The sequence below is a fragment of the Odocoileus virginianus genome, chromosome 23 (genome assembly GCF_023699985.2).
Source record: "Odocoileus virginianus isolate 20LAN1187 ecotype Illinois chromosome 23, Ovbor_1.2, whole genome shotgun sequence".
Taxonomy (NCBI): Eukaryota; Metazoa; Chordata; class Mammalia; order Artiodactyla; family Cervidae; genus Odocoileus; species Odocoileus virginianus.
This window is the reverse complement of record NC_069696.1, coordinates 11258911-11277562: the sequence shown is the minus strand read 5'-3', so window position 1 is coordinate 11277562 and position 18652 is coordinate 11258911. Positions and strand designations below refer to the sequence as shown.

Below are 18652 nucleotides of genomic sequence, written 5' to 3'. Positions count from 1 at the left end.
GCGTCAGAAACTGGAGGGTAAGAGAAGAATCAGCAGGGCTTTGCTATGTTCGCAGGAGTGGGGTGGGGAGGGGCGTGAGATTTTTTGACCTCAGGCTTTTGACTTTTTTTTTTAAATTTATTTTTGACTGTGCTGATCGCCCCTGCTGTGTGCGGGCTTTCTCTAGTACGGCGAGCGTGGGGGTCTCCTCTTCCTTGTGGCTCATAGACTTAGTTGCCCCTCAGCTTGTGGAATCTTCCCGGACCAGAGATCGAACCTGCGTCCCCTGCGTCGGCAGGTGGATTCTTAACCACTGGACCACCAGGGAAATCCTTTCCAGACTGTTAAACCCGGTATACACGTGGGATCTTCGGTAAAGTTTAGAAATGAACAGAATTCCAAAGTGCCCCAGCCCCAGGATCCTGGCAGCTGCAGGGGGTCCAGGTCCGACTGGTTCCGACCGTCACGTGCTGGCCTGTCCTGTCCCCAAGGGTTCTGGTGGGAATCTTGACGGGCTCCACCCCAGCCATCCCCAGGGAGTTCCGCCTGAAACCTCAGCATTCTCCGCCGGGTCTCTGCCCCAGAGGCCCGGTGTCAGAATCACTGCCGCCGCCTTAGAGCCTCCCGGGAGCAGTTTCCCTGCCGTCAGCAGAAGCACGCCTGTGAGCCATCCATCGCATCTGTTGACTTGAAAACGAGCTGCCAGAAAGCGCGTGGCTCGTGTTACTTCCCGCGAGGCCCCCGCCTGGCCAGTCCCTAGTGTTCCTGGGTTGAAAGCCTGGCTCTCCTCCACCTCACCTTGAATTTGCTGGCCGGCAGGCTGGCCTCCTGGGTGCCTCTCCCCAGGGGGATCAGATGCAGAGGGGTGGCGGGAGGGGCTTGAGGCCCGGCTTCACCCCCACCTGCTTTTGCCCATCCTGTCCCGGTGGCTGGCTGTGCCCCCTGCCCCCGGCTCCCCCAGGGGTGCTGGGGAGGCCGTCTATGTAGAGGTGTGGTCTCCACCTCTCCAGGGGTCGCTCTTCCCTCCCCAGCTCTGTGACCTTGGCCTGGAGCTTGAACTCTGAGCTGCTTTATCCACCATGGGGGTGCTTGTCAACCCTGCCTCGGCCGTGTCGGGCCCTGCCCCGGGCGTCACCCATCAGCCCATCTTTGAGGGAAGGCGGCCCGGCTTGGGGTTTGAGGGGGTTGGGGTGTGAGGGGCTGGGTGCGTTTCCGATGTGAGTGATCCGGGTGAGCGGTGCCCGAAGGTGTTAGGGGATGTGACCTGGGGCGGCAGGAGGCAGGGGTCCAGCTTCTCCCTGGAGCCCAGAACGGGGTGCAGCCTCGCCGACCACTTGATGTTAGCGCCGTGGGACCTGTGCTGGCCTCCTAGACCCCCAGAATGATGAGTAGTACCTGGGTTGTTCTGGGCCACTGAGTTGGTGGTGATTCGTCACAGCCCCTGCAGAAACTAGTAACACGACCCAGCCTCGCTCCCTGCGCACACGAGCTGCCCCCCATCAGCTCCCCAGTGGCGCCCGGAGCGCTGCATGCAGGTGGACAGGAAGCCCAGGGCGCCCGGTGCCCCCGGGGCTGGGGAGACTTGGGAGGGTCCAAGGAGGCCTCTGAGTGGTGGCCCAATGCACAAGTCCAAGGTGACCAGGCAGAAGGGCAGCCCGTGGCAGGCCTGGGCCCTGGGTGCTGGGTTCCGGGGGTGGTGGAGAAGGCTGGCCACAGCACAGAGGGCCGGAGCAGGGGAGAGGAGGCCGCAGGCTGAGCAGGACTGCGTCCCTGGATGTGAGAACGGCAGGCAGGGCCCCGGCCACAGTAGCCAGGAGAGCGGGTGGATGGGCTGGGCAGGGCCCTTGCTAGCGGGCAGGGGGACGCCTTGGCGGTGGGACCTGGAGGCGCCAGTGGGCAGGGGAGGCGCCTGGTGGAGAGCATGCAGAGCCAGGGCAGTCTGCCTGCGGGGCGTGTGCTTGGACTTCAGTCGAGGGGCTTTGTTTGGACCGGGTAGTCACTGCCTGGTAGAGTCATCATCCCCGGTCATTCTTTTCTGTGGTGGTTTGGTCACATCCAGCCAGCCTGGGGACACCAGGGGCTGTTGCCCGAGTTGGTCCCAGGTCCCCCACTGCCCGTCCTCCCTGGTGCCTGGCAGGGGCATGGTGCGCCCTCCTGTGCTGGAGACGGGAGGGCCAAGCGGTGCTCCACCAGGAAATGGACTTACAGGGCTGCCCTGGAGAGGGGGCTGCGAGGGCCAGGCCACAGAGACCTTCCTGCAGGCTCTAATGAGGCTGGCTTTCTGGCACAGATCCTTAATGGAGGCACGGATGGAGCTTGTGAAATTGCTGTGTCGATATTGATGTTAGATGTACTAATGTGCAGGAATGGCTGTCTGGGTCATTGCCTATGGGGGCTACAGGGGTGGGGGTTGGCAGCACTAAATGTAGGTCCTGAAGAACTCCTTGGTGGTGGTGGTGTAGTCGCTCAGTCTTGGACTGTAGCCCGCCAGACTCCTCTGTCCATGAGATTTCCCAGGCACGAATACTGGAGTGGTTTGCATTTCTTCCTCCAGGGAATATTCCCAACCCAGCGATCAAACTCACGTCTCCTGCACTGTAGTCAGATTCTTTACCATTAAACCACCAGGGAAGCCTGAAGACCTCCCTGGGGGGGCCTCTGTTAGTAGAAACTGCCCATGGTCTGATTTCTAAGGTTCCCACCCCACCCTCCCCTGCCCCCACCCCCACCCAAGTATAGCTGCCCTGAGCTGCTGGATGGGTGGGCCTCGCCAGGAGGAGCGGGCAGATGGGAGCCATACACCAGCGCTGCCACCTTGGGCACCGTTAGGCCTCAGGAACCTCACCTCTAAATGGGGGTGATGGTCCCCGCATCTCAGGTTGGTGGGCGACAACAGCCGCAGAGCAGACTCGCTTTGGAGTCTCGCTCACTGTGCTCAGCGTCGTGTCTGGACCCAGCCCTGCCGGGCACTGCGGCCCTTCGCGGCTCCCCCTGCTGCCTGGTTCCCATCGTCCGAGTCTCGGGGCTGGTTCGCTTCCCCTGCTGCTCACTGGCATGTCCGTCGTCCCCAGGGTCTGCTTTTCTGAGGAACCTGAAGGGCTGTCCTGGGCCGTGTCTCTCAACGTGGTCCTGGTGGTGGTTCTTCAGTCGCTCAGCCGTGTCCGACTCTTTGTAACCCCATGGACTGCAGCACACCAAGCCTCTCTGTCCCTCACTATCTGCCAGAGGTTGCCCAAGTTCATGTCCATTGCATCGGTGATGCCATCTCATCCTCTGATGCCCTCTTTTTCTGCCCTCAATCTTTCCCAGCATCTGGAACTTTTCCAGTGAGCTAGCTGTTCACATCAGGTGACCAAAATACTGGAGTTTCAACTTCAGCATCAGTCCTTCCAATGAGTATCCAGGGTTGATTTCCCTTAAGATTAACTGGTTTCATCTTCTTGCTCTCCAAGGGACTCTCAAGAGTCTTCTCCAGCACCATAGTTCGAAGGCATCAATTCTTCAGCACTCTGCCTTCTTTACAGTCCCTCTCTCATAACCGTATGTGACCACTGGGAAGACCATAACCTCGACTAGGGACCTTTGTCGGCAGAGCAGTATCTCTGTTTTTTCAGCACACTGTCTAGGTTTGTCGTAGTTTCCCTGCCAAGAAGCAAATGTCTTCTGATTTCATGGCTACAGTCACCATCCGTGGTGATTTTGGAGCCCAAGAAGAGGAAATCTGTCACTGCTTCTGCCTTTTGCTCTTCTGAGTAACTCTGCGGGGCTCTTCTGGCCCTTGTCTCTCGGAGTTGTCCTGGTACATCTCTCTAGGTATAGGTCAGGCCCTTGTTTCGCTTTAGTAGATACCAGGAGACGTGGTTTTCATTGTAAATAGTGATTAATGGGCCAGTCATTCCCCTGGACCCTCATCACTCCTGGGTAAATGGAAATTCAGCTTCTAGAAGCCCAGGACTGAGATCCCGCACCCTTCACAGTCCTCGAGTCCCTGGGGGAGGCAGGCACCACGCGTTCTGTTCACCCGTCATGGCGGCCTTGCGAAATCTCCTGTCTGCACTTAGTGCTGAGAAGACAGGAGCTCAGAAAGGCCAGCTCAGCCTGTCATCTCGAGAGGTGGCATTAAGGCCAGGGTCTCGTGCTGAGGCCAGTGTTCCTGCACTTGACTCAAGACTCTGCCGAGACCTCCCCACAAAACCTGCAGCCCTTCAGCCCTTTTCTGGGGTGGTCGGTGCTCCCCCGAGAGTAGGGCTGGCCCTCGGGCTTCCTTCTAGGCGCCCCCTCACCAGCTTCTCTCCCTCCAGGCACCAGCTTGCTGCAGGAAGTGGTCTACTTGGTGAGCCAGGGGGCTGACCCCGATGAGATCGGCTTGATGAACATCGATGAGCAGCTCCCGGTCCTGGAGTATCCTCAGCCAGGCCTGGACATCATCAAGGTGGGCTCGGGGCAGGCGTCACAGCCCACGTGACTCCCGTGGGGCCTTCCTGTGGTTGCTCCCGAGGGGTTCCTGGGGCCCCTGTGGTTGGAAGGAGAGCAGCGAGCAGGGAGAGACTGCTGGCCTGAGCTGCCAGGTGACCCTGGACCTGAACCAGTGGGTCCTGGGGGTGACTTCAAGGAGGAAAAGAGGCAGCTGCTGGGAGTAGGGGGGGATGGGGGAGGGGGAAGGTCGGGGGAGGGGCCTCCTGCTGTGGTTCATCCTGCCTGGGGGGGACTGGGTAGGATGTGTCTGCATCATAAATGCTTGGTACCAAGAGTGAAACAAACATCCATGAGTCCCATCCGGCCTACCCCTCAGACATTATCCGGGCTTTTTGCCCTGCACCCTCCCCTCCGCCACCTCTCAGTTCAGGCCTCACTTCCCGTGTGCACCCCCCCTGCCGGTTCGTTCTCCCGTGAGATGGGCATTCTGAAGCTCTGAGAGCACCCTTCCCCAGGTCAGCGTTCCTGTTGCCGCCTGCTGACCCTCCCCGTGGAGCTGGGTGGGTGCCGCTGCTGCCCTGCTCCTGGCCTTGGGGTCCCGCCCAGAACTGAGCTGACCGTGTGACCTCAGAGCCCTCGCAGCAGTTAGAGCCTGCAGGAGAGGAAGACCGAGGGTCCCAGCGGCCGAAGGGCGCTCCACCAGACAGAGCGACGTGGACGGGCTGGGGCCTGTCGGCGCGGACCCCCGAGCCAGGGCCTGGGGCGGAGCGCTGGCTGATGGAGGGGCCGGGCGCGGCCAGGGGCAGCGGGGAGCCCTGCGCTGAGACCACGGCAGAGCCCAGCGGCCCCCCGCCCTGTGCTTCTGTTTCCTCCGCGGCCCTTCATGGCCCGTCCTGCGGCCGCTCTTGGCTGCTCCAGGCTGCAGCCCGCCCTCTGAGCAGTCCTCTGAGCCGACCCCTGCCGGTACACTTAGACTCAGGCTGTGGGTGCCCGTATCTGGCTCGTGTCTGCCCCCCAGGGTCCAGCCTGGGCAGGGCTGGGGGTGTATCTTAGGGAGAAGGTTCTGGGGCGGGGGTGCTGGTCCTGACTCATCCGAGGCCCCATCTGGCCCGGTCCAGTCAGGAAGTCTGGGTGTCCTCCTCTGACCACCTCCCCTCTCTGCCCGCCGCAGGAACTGACATCTCCCCGCCTCATCAAAAGCCACCTCCCCTACCGCTTCCTGCCCTCTGACCTCCACAACGGCGATTCCAAGGTAACCCCCAGCTCCCCACTGCCACAGCGGCTCCCCACTCCTGGAACCAGGGGCCTATGTGCCAGTCCAAATGGTGGTCTGTCACAGGCATGAGTTCCCAGAGAACCTTGGTGGGGTGGGACCCCCGGAGAGACGTCCTTGAGCCTTGTCACTAGTGTTTTATATCCATGTTGCTTATCTGGGTTCTTTCTCACAGTTGAACTTGAACTTGACCAGCCAGGGCCCAGCCTCTGCCTGTTTAAGACCTAAGGACTCAAGACTGCTTTCATTGCTTCTGCTTTTTTCTGTTCTCTCAACTGCATGAGATGTTTGAGGTCTGTAGTTCTCATCACCAGGAGTGTCAGGACCATAATTTTTCTGTCTTCTGCTGATTTTAAAGTAGTCCTAGAGACACTGCAGCATTCATAGTAGCCCAGTGTCCAATAGCCAAGCTTCGGAAGCACCCCCAGTGCCTGTCATCAGATGAATGGATATGGAGGGTCTGGTAGATACGTACAGTGGAAGACCATTCAGCTGTAAAAAGAGAAGGGGATTCTGCCATTTGCAGCAGTGTGGCTGGACTTGGGAGACGTTATGCTAAGTCAGACAGAGAAGGACAAATACTGTTTGGTATCACTTTGTATTTTTTCAGTGGAATCTGAAAAACTGCAACAAACTAGTGAATGTAATAAAAACAACCAGACTCACAGATAAAAAGAAAACCAGTGGTTACCAGTGGGGAGAGGGAAGAGGTCAGGGCAAAATAGGAATGGGGATTAAGAGATACAGACTATTGTATAAAATGGACACGAACTTGGGCAAACTCCAGGAGATGGTGATGGACCGGGAGACCTGGCGTGCTGCAATCCATGGGGTCACAAAGAGTGGGACACCACTGAGCAAGTGAGCAACAGCAACACCATGTATAAAATGAGCTACAAGAGTATATTGTACAACATGAGGAATATAGCAAATATTTTATGTAAAAGGAGCATACTCTGAATTTTGAGCCACTGTATTTTATACATGTGACATATATAATACTGTATATCAACTATCAGTTCAGTTACTCGGTTGTGTCTGACTCTTTATGACCCCATGACTGCAGCACGCCAGGCCTCCCTGTCCATCACCAACTCCCAGAGCCTGCTCAAATTCATGTCCATTGAGTCGGTGATGATGCCATCCAACCATCTCATCCTCTGTCATCCCCTTCTGCCTTCAATCTTTCCCAGCATCAGGGTCTTTTCCCATGAGTCAATTCTTTGCATCAGGTGGCTAAGGTATTGGAGCTTCAGCTTCAGCATCAGTCCTTCCAATGAATATTCAGAACTGATTTCCTTAATGATTGACTGGTTTGATCTCCTTGCAGTTCAAGGGACTCTCAAGAGTCTTCTCGAAAGTATCAACTATAGTTTAATTAAAAAAAAAACTAGTGCTAGAGGAGAGAAATGTGATCAAACAGGCAAGTAATTGTCCTAGCTGATGCTGTCCTCTGGACAGGAGTACACTCTGCTGAAACAGAGCAACAGTGAGAAGGCGTTTGGTCCTGGTGTGTGAAGGGCTGACCTCACTGGGTAATGGGGTAGAAGAGTAGTTTGTAGGTCAGTGGAACCTGCTCTGGGTGGCCTGCCTGGAATGGAGGATTGCAGACTAACCTCGTCTGTCTGTCCCCCTGTCCATCCTTCCTCCCCCTAACTGCCACCCACCCCCCCCACCCCCCGCCACTGCAGGTCATATATATGGCCCGGAACCCCAAGGATCTGGTGGTGTCCTATTACCAGTTCCACCGCTCGCTGCGGACCATGAGCTACCGAGGCACATTCCAGGAGTTCTGCCGGAGGTTCATGAATGACAAGTGTGAGTATCTGTGTGTGATGCTCCTGTGGGGGTGCTTCCCATCACCCTAGTACTGTGATAACCATGGGGGCCGGCCTGCTTCCCTGCTGGTGGGCCATGGAGCTCGGGCTGAGGGGGCTCAGGAAGCTTGTGCCAGGCCGACCGGGCCTCTGACGCCAAAGCCCATCTCTCTCCCCACACCCTTGGGGTTCTGAGAAGTCCCCTGGTTAAAGCATCTGTATCCTTGCCTGGCTTCCAGGCTGTGGGAACAGTGGCCTAGATTCCTCTGTTACTGGTGCCCGAGGTTGCGACTTCATGTAAGGGCCCCTAGCCTTCAGCTGGACTTGAGGGTCAGGCGTGGCCGCCAGCCCCAGGCTGGTGTGGCAGGTGGGGTTCACTCCAAGGGAGGGGCGGGACGGTGCTGTGGGCAGGAAGCGTGTTTCAGGGGAGAGGTCTGGGCCCGGACCGAGCGTGCCAGGGCCCCTCCATCCGTGTCTGCCCTCCCTCAGGAGGAGCAGACCAGGGCGGGAGCTGTCCCCTTGGCCACGGGGTTGGTTCTGTTCCTCCACCTGCCAACCCTGGCTTCTCTGCACACCCTGCTGCCTCAGCCTTTGCACCCAGGAGAGTAATTAAGTCTGTCCAGAGACTCCTGCAAATACACTTCCTGTTTTATTTCCCTTGGGGAACCCTCAGCCTGGTTGTCCATTTGTTGTCCAGCCCAGGCAGGGCAGGGGTTCTGCAATGAGATTATGTGGCAGGAGCATGATAAAGCGCATAGAGACAGTCCAAGAGCTCAGTGCCCCAAATTTACATGGGACCTGGGGTGGCTGAACTGGAGCCTGGGTAAAGACCAGACCTCCTGAGTGAGCTCCCCACAGTGCCTGAGGCCCTCTTGTCCCTGCCCTTGCGTCTCTACTTCAGCCCGGTCTGGGGAGGAGGGACCCTGGATGGGAAGGGACAAGTGTGGGTGGCCCCAGCAGTTGTGCCTTAAGGCCCTGGGAACCTGCTGAAGGCCTCTGTTCAGCCTCCTGTCCCCCCAGCCCATCAGCTGGCTCAGGCCCCTCCTGGCCTGTCAGGCATTTGGTTCCCAAAGCTGTGTCTTAAGTCCTGGTTTGCATTCCTGCCTTTAAAGCAGCCGCCAGCACCGGAACACCACCATTGCAAACAGTGGGTGTCCACCGCGTTCACACTGCCCCGCGGAGCAGGCCTCAAAGCCCCTGCTCAAGCCAGAGCAGTTATAAGTCGTCCAGTGCAGTCCCCACCATCTCATGAAGGTCACGGCGCTGCCCAGCACTGACGTTCAAGGCTGCGCACGCTTGCTGTGTTCCCCCAAAGCCCCTGCACCTGAGCACCCGGTCCCACTTATTCCCTGCTCTGACGAGGCTTGCCTTCTCTGTCCAAGGTGCTGAAGAGCTTGAGTGCCTTGCAGAAGAGGCAGTGAAACTCACTGCCCACTGCTAGCCGGGGCGTGCTGCCCCGAGGCCTGTGTCAGGGGTTGTGAAACACACACTGCAGGGCAGGGGTGGGGGGGCCCTGGGCCCAAGTGCCAGGGGACAGGAGCAGGGTGGAGGAGTACCTGTGTCCCCCGTCCTCTCGGCCTCCCTGTCCCCGAGTCCCCCCTGTCCCCCCGCCCTATCCTCAGGCCCTGGTTATCTGTCTGCAAGTGTTCTCTGGGAGGGTGGGGATGTTCTGGTCTTCAGGTCCATGCCCAGTGGACCTCTCAGTCCCAGGGTGCCGATCCGCGTGCCAGCTGTGGGCCTGGACGTGGGAGGGTCTGCTCAGGGCCCCCAGGGTCACCAGCCTGCCGGTGAGTTGGTCAGGTCCCTTCCTTCTCTGGACTCGCCCCCCATGCTGAAGATCGGGAAGGCTGGCCTGGCCCTCTGTGCGTGGGTCTCCTCCTGGTGTGGGAGGAGCAGGGCTGTACTGGGCCAGCGGGAGGGTGCGAGACCTGGAGTCAGAAACCTTGGCCGCGGGGGCCAGGGTTCACCCGGGAGCGGGCCCAGCAAGACCTTTGGCTGCAGCCTGTGCTGTGTTGATTCGTTTCTGCCCACTCACCCCACCTCCCCTTCCAGAGCGCCCCCTTCCTTCTCCATAAATGGCCTGAAGAGGGCCTTCTACTCTGCTCACCACCCCCCTGACCGATACCTCCACTCCCAGGATGCCCCTCGGCCTGTGGGCCTAGGCTGCTGCTGCACTGCGCCCTGCCGCCAGGATGGCAGACTAACGATGGCTCGGGCTGGCCGGTGTTGGGGGTCCCCATTTCCCAGCCTTGGTCATGCATGTACACATGGCTCTGCCACTCGGTGGGCTTCAGCAGGTGCACGTGGGACCCCCCAGTGCCCCTCACCAGAGAGGACGCACAGCGATGCCCCCGCTGGTCCCCGGCGCCCAAGACCTGTACCTGCTTCTCTCGGGGCCGCAACCCAGCGGTAGGGGGGTGGAGGGGCGCAGGTTCTGTTGTCAGCCTGTTCATGGTGGAGGAGGCGCAGACAGGTTCAGGGCCTGCTCTGTCTCATGGCCAGTGAGGGTGTGAGAGGCCGGCTGCCTCTGATCCAAGTCCTCGTCCTCTGCCCTCCTGCCTAGCCACCATCTGATGGTGCCGTCTGCCTCTGATCCCCTACACCCGCGCCCCCCCCCCCCACTTCTCTGAGCCCCTTTGCAGCCCCTGCCTCTGTGCACTGCCCGCCCAGCCCCCATGGATCGCTCCAAGCTTGCCTGGCGTGGGAGGCACCCGCTCCAGGCCTTGGGGCTCCCTCCCAATGCTGGTCACTCCCATGTGGCCATCACCAGTGTCCTTGCTGTTTGCCATCCGGCCGGGAGCTCCTCTGGCCTTGGGCCTTCGTGTCCTGGGGTTCGGGAGGTGGACGGGCGCTCAGCTGAGTGAGGGCCCCGGCAGTGTGGCCATCCCTCCTGGCTGGCTCCTATTATCCAGCTGGACACGCTCCCCGAGGCCCCACTGGCTCAGGGGGCCCATGTTCTCTGGCCAAGACCTCCCTCTGGTCCTTTGGAAGCCCCCTTGGAAGATGCCCTCACAGTGAGGGGTCTCAGTGTGAACTGGCGGTGAGAATCCAGTTTTTATGAATGATGTGAAGCGGCCTGGCCATACTGGTACATGGGTCCCCTGTGGCTGTGGGACCCCAGCCCCAGGTCACAGCCCGGAGGGTCGTGGGGCGCACCGGCTGCGGCGGTGTGGGTGTGAGCTCGCGTGTCAGGACGGCCTGCTGCCCCTCTTCCCGCCGCGGCTCCTGGTCTCCCTGTGTCTGCGATGCGCGGGCCTCGCGCCCCGTGTCAGCTCTGTCTGGAGCCACACCCCCCTCCCCCGAGCTCCTTCCTCTCCGACTGCAGACTGACTGGCCCTGGGCCCCAGCCCCTCTGGGCGGCCCTCTCTTGTGGTCACCGCGTGTCAGAGAAGCTCCTGGAGCCTGTGCCTGTGCACCCGGGAAACGGAGGCCTTCCTGCTCAGGGTCCTGCTTCCAGAGGCCCTACCGGGTGGGGCCCCGCCTTGGGCGTCCGAGAGGTGGGGCGGAGGCCGGCGGGCGGGAGCGGTGGCGCAGGCGGCCAGGGGACGCGCGGCTGTCCGAGGAGCCGAGGCTGCGTCACAGCTGCTGGGCAGAGGAGCGAGCCGCCATCCACCCGCCCCGTCCCTCCCTGCGACCTCTCCTGTCCCCTTGTGTCCACAGTGGGCTATGGCTCCTGGTTTGAGCACGTGCAGGAGTTCTGGGAGCACCACATGGATTCGAACGTTCTTTTCCTCAAGTACGAAGACATGCACCGGGTGAGTGCCTCGGGGGCGTGTCCTGAGGGGTGAGTGCCTCGGGGGCGTGTCCTGAGGGGGGGTGAGTGCCTCGGGGGCGTGCCCTGAGGGGGTGGGTGTCTCGGGGGCGTGTCCTGAGGGGTGGGTGCCTCGGGGGTGTGTCCTGAGGGGGGGTGAGTGCCTCGGGGGCGTGTCCTGAGGGGTGGGTGCCTCGGGGGCGTGTTCTGAGGGGGTGAGTGCCTTGGGGGCGTGTCCTGAGGGTTGGGGGCGTGTCCTGAGGGGGTGAGTGCCTCGGGGGCGTGTCCTGAGGGGGTGAGTGCCTCGGGGGCGTGACCTGAGGGGGTGAGTGCCTTGGGGGCATGTCCTGAGGGGGTGAGTGCCTCGGGGGCGTGTCCTGAGGGGGTGAGTGCCTCGGGGGCGTGTCCTGAGGGGGTGGGTGCCTCGGGGGCGTGTCCTGAGGAGTGAGTGCCTCGGGGGCGTGTCCTGAGGGGGTGAGTGCCTCGGGGCGTGTCCTGAGGGGTGAGTGCCTCGGGGGCGTGTCCTGAGGGGGTGGGTGCCTCGGGGGCGTGACCTGAGGGGGTGAGTGCCTTGGGGGCGTGTCCTGAGGGGTGGGTGCCTCGGGGGCGTGTTCTGAGGGGGTGGGTGCCTCGGGGGCGTGTCCTGAGGGGTGAGTGCCTCGGGGGCGTGTCCTGAGGGGTGAGTGCCTCGGGGGCGTGTCCTGAGGGGTGAGTGCCTCGGGGCGTGTCCTGAGGGTTGGGGGGCGTGTCCTGAGGGGGTGAGTGCCTCGGGGGCGTGTCCTGAGGGCGTGGGTGCCTCGGGGGCGTGTCCTGAGGGGTGAGTGCCTCGGGGGCGTGTCCTGAGGGGTGAGTGCCTCGGGGCGTGTCCTGAGGGTTGGGGGGCGTGTCCTGAGGGGGTGAGTGCCTCGGGGCCATGTCCTGAGGGGTGGGCGCCTCCGGGTGAGTGCTAAGGGGCAGGGGTGAGGTGAAGCTTCCAGGCTCCACACCCTCGGTCCCATAGCGGAGCCCTCAGGAAGGGTGGGGCCTGCAGTGCCTGGGTGTTGGGCGCGGCTGGGACCCCGGGGTTCCAGGTGGGCCCAGAGCCCCTGACAGGGCTTCGCCTCCAGCCCGTGCAGGCCCGCAGGTCCCTGCCCTGCCCCGGGCTGTGCGCAGCTCCCGAGTTAGGGGTGGCCTGCAGTGCTTCCGAAAGGCCTGTTTATTTTTCTGCTTCGACGGTGGTGGAGCACCACCCAGCACCCTGTCAGAGTGAGGGGACCAGCTGGGGGCAAAGGCCGAGGCGGCCGAGTCTGCGTTTCTCGTCCAGGCTGTCTGCCTGTCTGTCTGGGGGGGTGGGGGCGGGGGTGGTTTGCAGGCTGCTGACCACCCGGCGGGTGTGTGCTGGTGTCTGGCCTCTGCTCCCCTTGGTGCGCTCCCTTGCTCCCTGGGGCATGTTCTGGGCAGTGTGTCCGCCGTCGCACGTTTGTCCATCTGCTCAGGGCTTCGGGCATTTGGGCTGTTCCAGTTCTGGGTGACTGTGAGCAGAGTGCTGTGGGTGTTCCCGTGTCTCAGAAGACACGAGTTGTCTTTTCATCTATTTTCCCTCCACCCCTGTGCTGGGCGGGGTGAGGAGGAGCCCATGTGTCCAGCTGCAGACGCACCTGCAAGGCCCGGGTGCTGGCTGGCAGGTTCCTCCCAGTGCCTCGCTTTTATGAGTCACTTAGTATTTCATCCCTAGAGAGCGGGGCACGAAGTTTACAGGAAATGTCAGAGCTGAAACACAGCCCTGTGCCCCGCTTCTCCAGACTCGCTGGGAGGCTGTGTCTGCCTTGCAGGCCTGTGGGAGAGGAGACAGCCTCTAGCATTCTCCTCAAGTGACCAAGCCACCGCCCGCGTTTGGCCTGCTGACAGCCCAGGCTCTGGGCAGGACGCTGGGCTTGGCGTTACTGGGGTGAAGACGGCGAGGAGCTTCGGTGTTTCCCCGGGGCAGGACGTGGCTGCAGGGGTGGAGCTGTGTGGTGAGCAGGTGGGCAGGGCCCCTCAGAGATGGTGAGGTGGCGGCAGCTGTGCCGTCAGGACTGCTGGCTCCGGGGCCCAGAGCCGGCTTCCCGTCAGTGTGCCGAGCATCACCGAATCTTCAGTGAACCAGGTTCCTGCCCCGCGAGGTGGGCTGGCCCTGGGGTCTGTCTGGGGTCCCCCGGGACCTCCTCAAGGCTCTCCCAAGTGCCACCTGGGTTCCAGCTGATGACATGGAAGGAAGGGGAGAGCAAGCTGGTCTTGCCCTGGCACAGCGCCCCAGCGCTTTCCGTTACTGCTTGCTGCTGTTGGACAGGGCCGCCGCTACGTCCGGGCCTCACGTCTGCGTCCAGATTCCTGGAGGACTGGGGCTGGAATCCAGGTCTGCCCCTTGGGAGCTGAGCGCCCTCGGGCAGTTTCTTAACACGGATCATTATTTCCTGAAGATCCCAGCGTCCGGCTTGTCTCGAGGACTTGTCTCGAGTCAGGCCATGGATAAGAGGTCCCCAGAGTGGTGTTCCGCAAAGGCGCCGCCTCTGACAGGCTCCCGCGTCTCCGCTCTTGTCTTCCAGGACCTGGTGACCATGGTGGAGCAGCTGGCCAGGTTCCTGGGGGTGTCCTGCGACAAGGCCCAGCTGGAGTCGTTAATCGAGCACTGCCACCAGCTGGTGGACCAGTGCTGCAACGCCGAGGCCCTGCCTGTGGGCCGGGGTATGCGCCCGCCCGGCCCTGGGGCCCCCGCCCCCTCCCTGCCGGCGTCCTCACGCTTTCCAGACCCCTGTCCTCCCCGCCCCCCCCCCCCGGCCCCGAGTCAGGGTTCAGCCTCACATCTCCAGAGGCTTCCGCTCCCTGGGGTGGGGGGCAAGAAGGTAACCCAAAAAGGGCCACTGAGGATCCCGGACACCCCCGCTGGAATCGGCCTGTGACCCTGCAGAGAGTGCGGAGTTCACGGCGGGGGGCGGGGGGGTGGTGGGCTGCTGCTGGGGGATGTCTCAGGCTCTGTGGGCAAGAGGTTTTCAGGCAGATGCCTCCTCAGATGACCCCCACCCTGGCGATGGGTTTGGGCTGTGGAGTTGAGGAGCACGGAGCATGCACACGACGTCCTCGAGCTCCAGCTGGCTCGAGGGGGTCTGTGTGAGCGGGGGAGGTAGCCGCATAGGTGAGGTGCAGCGCATCCCAGGGAAGGGGTGTGTGTGTGGGTCTGTGGGTCTGTGGTGTATGTGCTGTGTGTATGTGTGAGGGGTATGTGTGTGCACACAGTCTGTGTGTGTGTATGCATGTGAGAGAGCGACAGCAGGCAGAAAGTGCAGACCTCTCCAGGGCTGGCCGGGCAGCTGTCACGGAGGCCAGGGTGTCCTCCTGGCCTGAGAGCGGGGTGCTGGGGTGGAGCCGTCTGAGGTGGGGCAGGCGTTCCTGCAGGAGTCCTCCCCCGGTCTGCGGGGGGCCGCTGTTTGTGCCCCCAGGGCTCGTGCTGTTTGCAGCTGCTTCATGGTAAAGGGCTCAGGCGGTCATGTCCGTGGCACCTCAGATCCGTGGCCGAGGCTGGTTCCCAGCTCCCGGGTTGGATGGGAGGGCTCGGGAATGACGCCGGACTCCACGGGCAGCCGCCCACAGGGGAGAGAGGAGCCCCGCGGCAGCCTGGCCGGGCTGCTCTGGCCCTTCGTCCTCCCTGTATGGAGGGCCGGTCGGGTTGCCGACCCGTGTGGCTCCCAGGTTGTCCTGAAGGTCAGGCGGTTGGGCGCCTTCCTGTCAAGGCACGCTGGCTACTCTCCGGGAAGACGTTAGTTAACGAGCCACGTCACCCTGCTGTTTATTTCCTGGCTGCATCTTCACGAATGTTTATAATTTAAAATTTATTTGCTCTTTTTTAGTTTTGCTTTTGCTGTGTTTTGTTACCCTTGGGTGTGACCTTCTCCAGAAGCCCCCCTTTTGGTTCACTTGTGTGGTTAAGAAGTGTCAAGAACATACTGCATGCACATATGCTCCTTCCGCTGTGTTTGCTTTTATCATCGTTTACCTTGGTTTTACTTTATTTCAGTTCTTTGGTTTTGTTTTCTTTTAGCACATTGCCTCTTTGCTCAGAAGACCTCCTTGCGTTGGTGAGAATGCAGGGGCTTGAGTAGCCAGCTGCATTGCTTAGATTTGGTTCATGTCACAGCATAAATTGCACTGTCTTGAGTCCAAATCCTAAACCAGGTGGGTGACTCCTCTGACGAGCTCTTGGCTGCCTCAGCTGAGAAAAATAATCGTGGAAAAAAAATATGGTGTGGTGGGTCTAGAGATTGCTAATTCTGACCCCAAGCTGTCCTTAGAGGGTAGCAAGAACAGTCTCTTGTGTTTTTTCCTCTCCATCACCGACATAATTTTTCATCACCGAAGAGAAAACCCATGTCACTTTGGATCTGTTAGCTCAGCGTTTGCAGGGTTGCAGTTTCATACATCAGGTCCTGCCAGGACCGGTGACTGTTAATAGCGCAGCTTAATGAGCGATGCTTGCTGGGACAGTCAGAGCCCTGCTGTCACAGATGCAACGGTGAGCAGAATCCTAGACGAGCATCTCAGCGCCCCGAGGCCGGTGTGTAAAATGCGCGGCCTTGGTGCTCGGGTGACACACTTACTGCAGACGGGAGGGCAGGGGCCGGCTCCTGACTCCTTCACACATTCACAGTGACCAGAACCAAAGATCTTGTAGTTAAGGAAAGTGGGTTCAGCAGTTTTTGTCATTTTGAGCTCTCTCCCTTCACAAAGAAGTGGAAGGCCCGTGCCGGCCCATCAATCTGTTGACTCCAGGCCCCTCATGTCCTGCAGGGGGCGGGCAGAGGGGGTCTGACCAAGCCTCACAGGCCTGTTGCTGTGATGGAGCAGCCACGGGGGCCTGGGTGGGACTGGTTTTGGTGTCGAGTTGGGAGCTCTGATGGTTTTATTCCCTGTCACTTCTCCCCTGACGTCACATGGGCAGGCTTCTCTAAATCTCCACCCTTGACCTGGCCCCAGCAGCTCCCTGCCCACCATAAAACGCTCTGCCTTTTCGGGGATGATTTTGTTTCCCTTTTAAAATTCTCCAGCAGCAGCAGCCGCCTTGGTGGAGCTGTTGAGCTGCGTGAGTAGTGGTGTCACAGAGCACACAGATCCCACGTGGCACCTGAACCGCAGACCCGCTCCACAGACACTGTCCTCGGGGGTGCTGGGACTTGCACGCCCACTCTGCCTGCTGCTGGGGACCAGCGGTGGACGGGCACGACCCTCCCCAGGGCCTCAGCTCTGCACGTTTGTGGTCCTGGGTGGAAAGCACACTGGGATGGCCAGACTCAGGGAAGCGGGCTCAGCTAGCCTGTAGTTCACATGGCTGTCGTGATCCCCACAGGACAGGTTCAGAGGGCTCCGGGAATAGGTCTGGAACCTTCCAGGTCCCTCTCCCCAGCTCCTTGTGGTTTGGCAGCTGGCCTGACCTCGAGTGAACTCAGCACGCCCCGCCCTTGTCTGTGTTGCAGGAAGGGTCGGGCTGTGGAAGGACATCTTCACCGTCTCCATGAACGAGAAGTTCGACCTGGTGTACAAGCAGAAGATGGGGAAGTGCGACCTCACATTCGACTTCTATTTGTAATGTCAGCAACCGCACACTTGCATGCTCACAGTACCCAGACACCATAGCGCAGAGTCCCGTGTGCACTCATTTGTTTCCTGCTGGACAGACTCTGGAAGTGAGACCCCGGGGGAGGGAGGGACATGGCCCGAGAAGTTGGATAAAGCGGGTTTGAGTTCTGATCCAGAGCAGCTGTCTCGCCTTTGAAGTCTAAATGTCTGCCCACAAAGATGGCGGTTCTGGTGGACCACACGTGTCACGTCCGTTAACATATGCAACTAGAGTGTCTACCTTTATTACAACCCACACTATGTATTGTATTTTATAGAGCTTTTCACTGGAAACCTAAATAAATGTCAGTAAACCAAATAAAATTTCATTTCCGAGGGGCTCAGGAGAGCCACACCCAGGTGGTAGGAAGTGCTCAGGGTTGACTTTTTCTTTTTGTCGTTCACATGCACAGCCATTCTGTCCTCCCCTGGTGAGGTCTGGGGTGAGGCTGGGGTGGGGGGCCCGAGTTTCCCCGGTGGCGCTCAATTCTCAGCAGCTGCCCTGAGGTGCTGCAGGAGCTGTTCGCGGGGCGGGGTTTCAGAGGCTGCCTTCCAGCCAGCACCCCGAGGCCCACGCAGAGGACCCAGCAGGACGGGCATGCAACGCGGCCACCCAAGAACTGCCCCCCCCTCCCCACCCCAGCAGAGACGGAACCTGCTCACAGCCTGACTTTTTGTTCTAGGGTCTTTGATTCCCTGAAGCAGATAACCTGCTTATGTTGGCAAATAGATGGCTTGATGGTACTTTCTAGAACTCCTGGGTCTATACCTACCGTTCATTGTTGCGTCTGGGCCTGCGGCTCTCAGCTCTGGAGACCCGCCGAGTGCGTGTGGCGCCCTGTCATGGCCCGCATAGGCTGGCAGGGTCGCCTCGGTGCTGCTCCAGGGACCGGAGGCAGGGTCTGCCCTGCCCCGCCTCCCGCTTCGTTAGCCAGCCCACGCTGGGCCGGAGAACCGACAAAAGGCGGCAGGCGAGCCGCAGCGCCGGCCACCAACATGCACGCGTGTCGTGGCCCCTGTGCACCGGGCTGTCCCGGCTGTCCGTGGCTGGGACATGCCCGGGGTGGTGGGGCCAGAGGAGTTGCCGCCTCTGCGGGAGGGTCTGTGCCATGCTCCGTCTGGAAAAGGGCGGGTGTGCGTGCTTCAGTCGTTTTGGCGAGAAGAGCAGCTTGGCCAGGGCAGGGGTGCGCGGCACTGCGCGGTGGGCTTGGCAGCACCTTCTTTCTGTGTGTTTGCGAGGGCGGCTGCTTTCTGTGAAATTTGTTTTCTATTTTTCTATTTTTAGTACTGTATGGGTGTTACTGAGCACCACACGTGAGACTTCTCTGTGCTTGCTTGCATCTTTAATAAAGACATATCCCATGCTTCGTGTCCTGCCTGTGCTGACCGGGGTAGGGGGAGTTGGGGCCCCCCCACCCCGCTGTGGTCCCCTTTGGATTTCAGGGCGGTAAAAGCGAGCCCACTGAGGTGTCCGCTACCCCTAGGGTGAGGGTCTCGGCCCAGGTCAGGTGGACTGGGTCACCAGGACTCAACATTCCAAGGGCTGACTCTCCCTGGCTGTTGGTCCCACCACCTTTTGGTATCTCTCTGCAGCTGAAGTGAGAGGGAGGGTGGGGGAGAAGGAGGGAAGTGGGAAGAGGTTTTGCTGCACGTGGGGTCCAGGGCTTTCTGCCTCAGTCTGGGAAGGTCCCTTTCAACAAGGCAGACGATGGTGTCGAGACCGACCTGCTGACTGTCCTTTGCCCCCGTGAATTCCAGAGCCCATCTAACTGATGCACTGTGGGAAGGAAG

At 60.5% G+C, this 18652-nt stretch overlaps 1 protein-coding gene across 1 annotated transcript in view; it reads left to right on the top strand.

The window, feature by feature from the left end:
• The window catches only part of SULT4A1 (sulfotransferase family 4A member 1), a 28541-nt gene extending 10316 nt beyond the window's left edge, over positions 1–18225 (top strand). Inside the window, exons 2-7 of the mRNA XM_070453477.1 lie at positions 4281–4411; positions 5567–5647; positions 7360–7486; positions 11146–11240; positions 13801–13939; positions 16720–18225. Coding sequence (XP_070309578.1) covers positions 4281–4411; positions 5567–5647; positions 7360–7486; positions 11146–11240; positions 13801–13939; positions 16720–16832 — 686 coding nt within the window. The 3' untranslated portion in view covers positions 16833–18225. The remainder of the gene's footprint in view (positions 1–4280; positions 4412–5566; positions 5648–7359; positions 7487–11145; positions 11241–13800; positions 13940–16719) is intronic.
• The last annotated feature ends 427 nt before the right edge of the window (positions 18226–18652 follow it).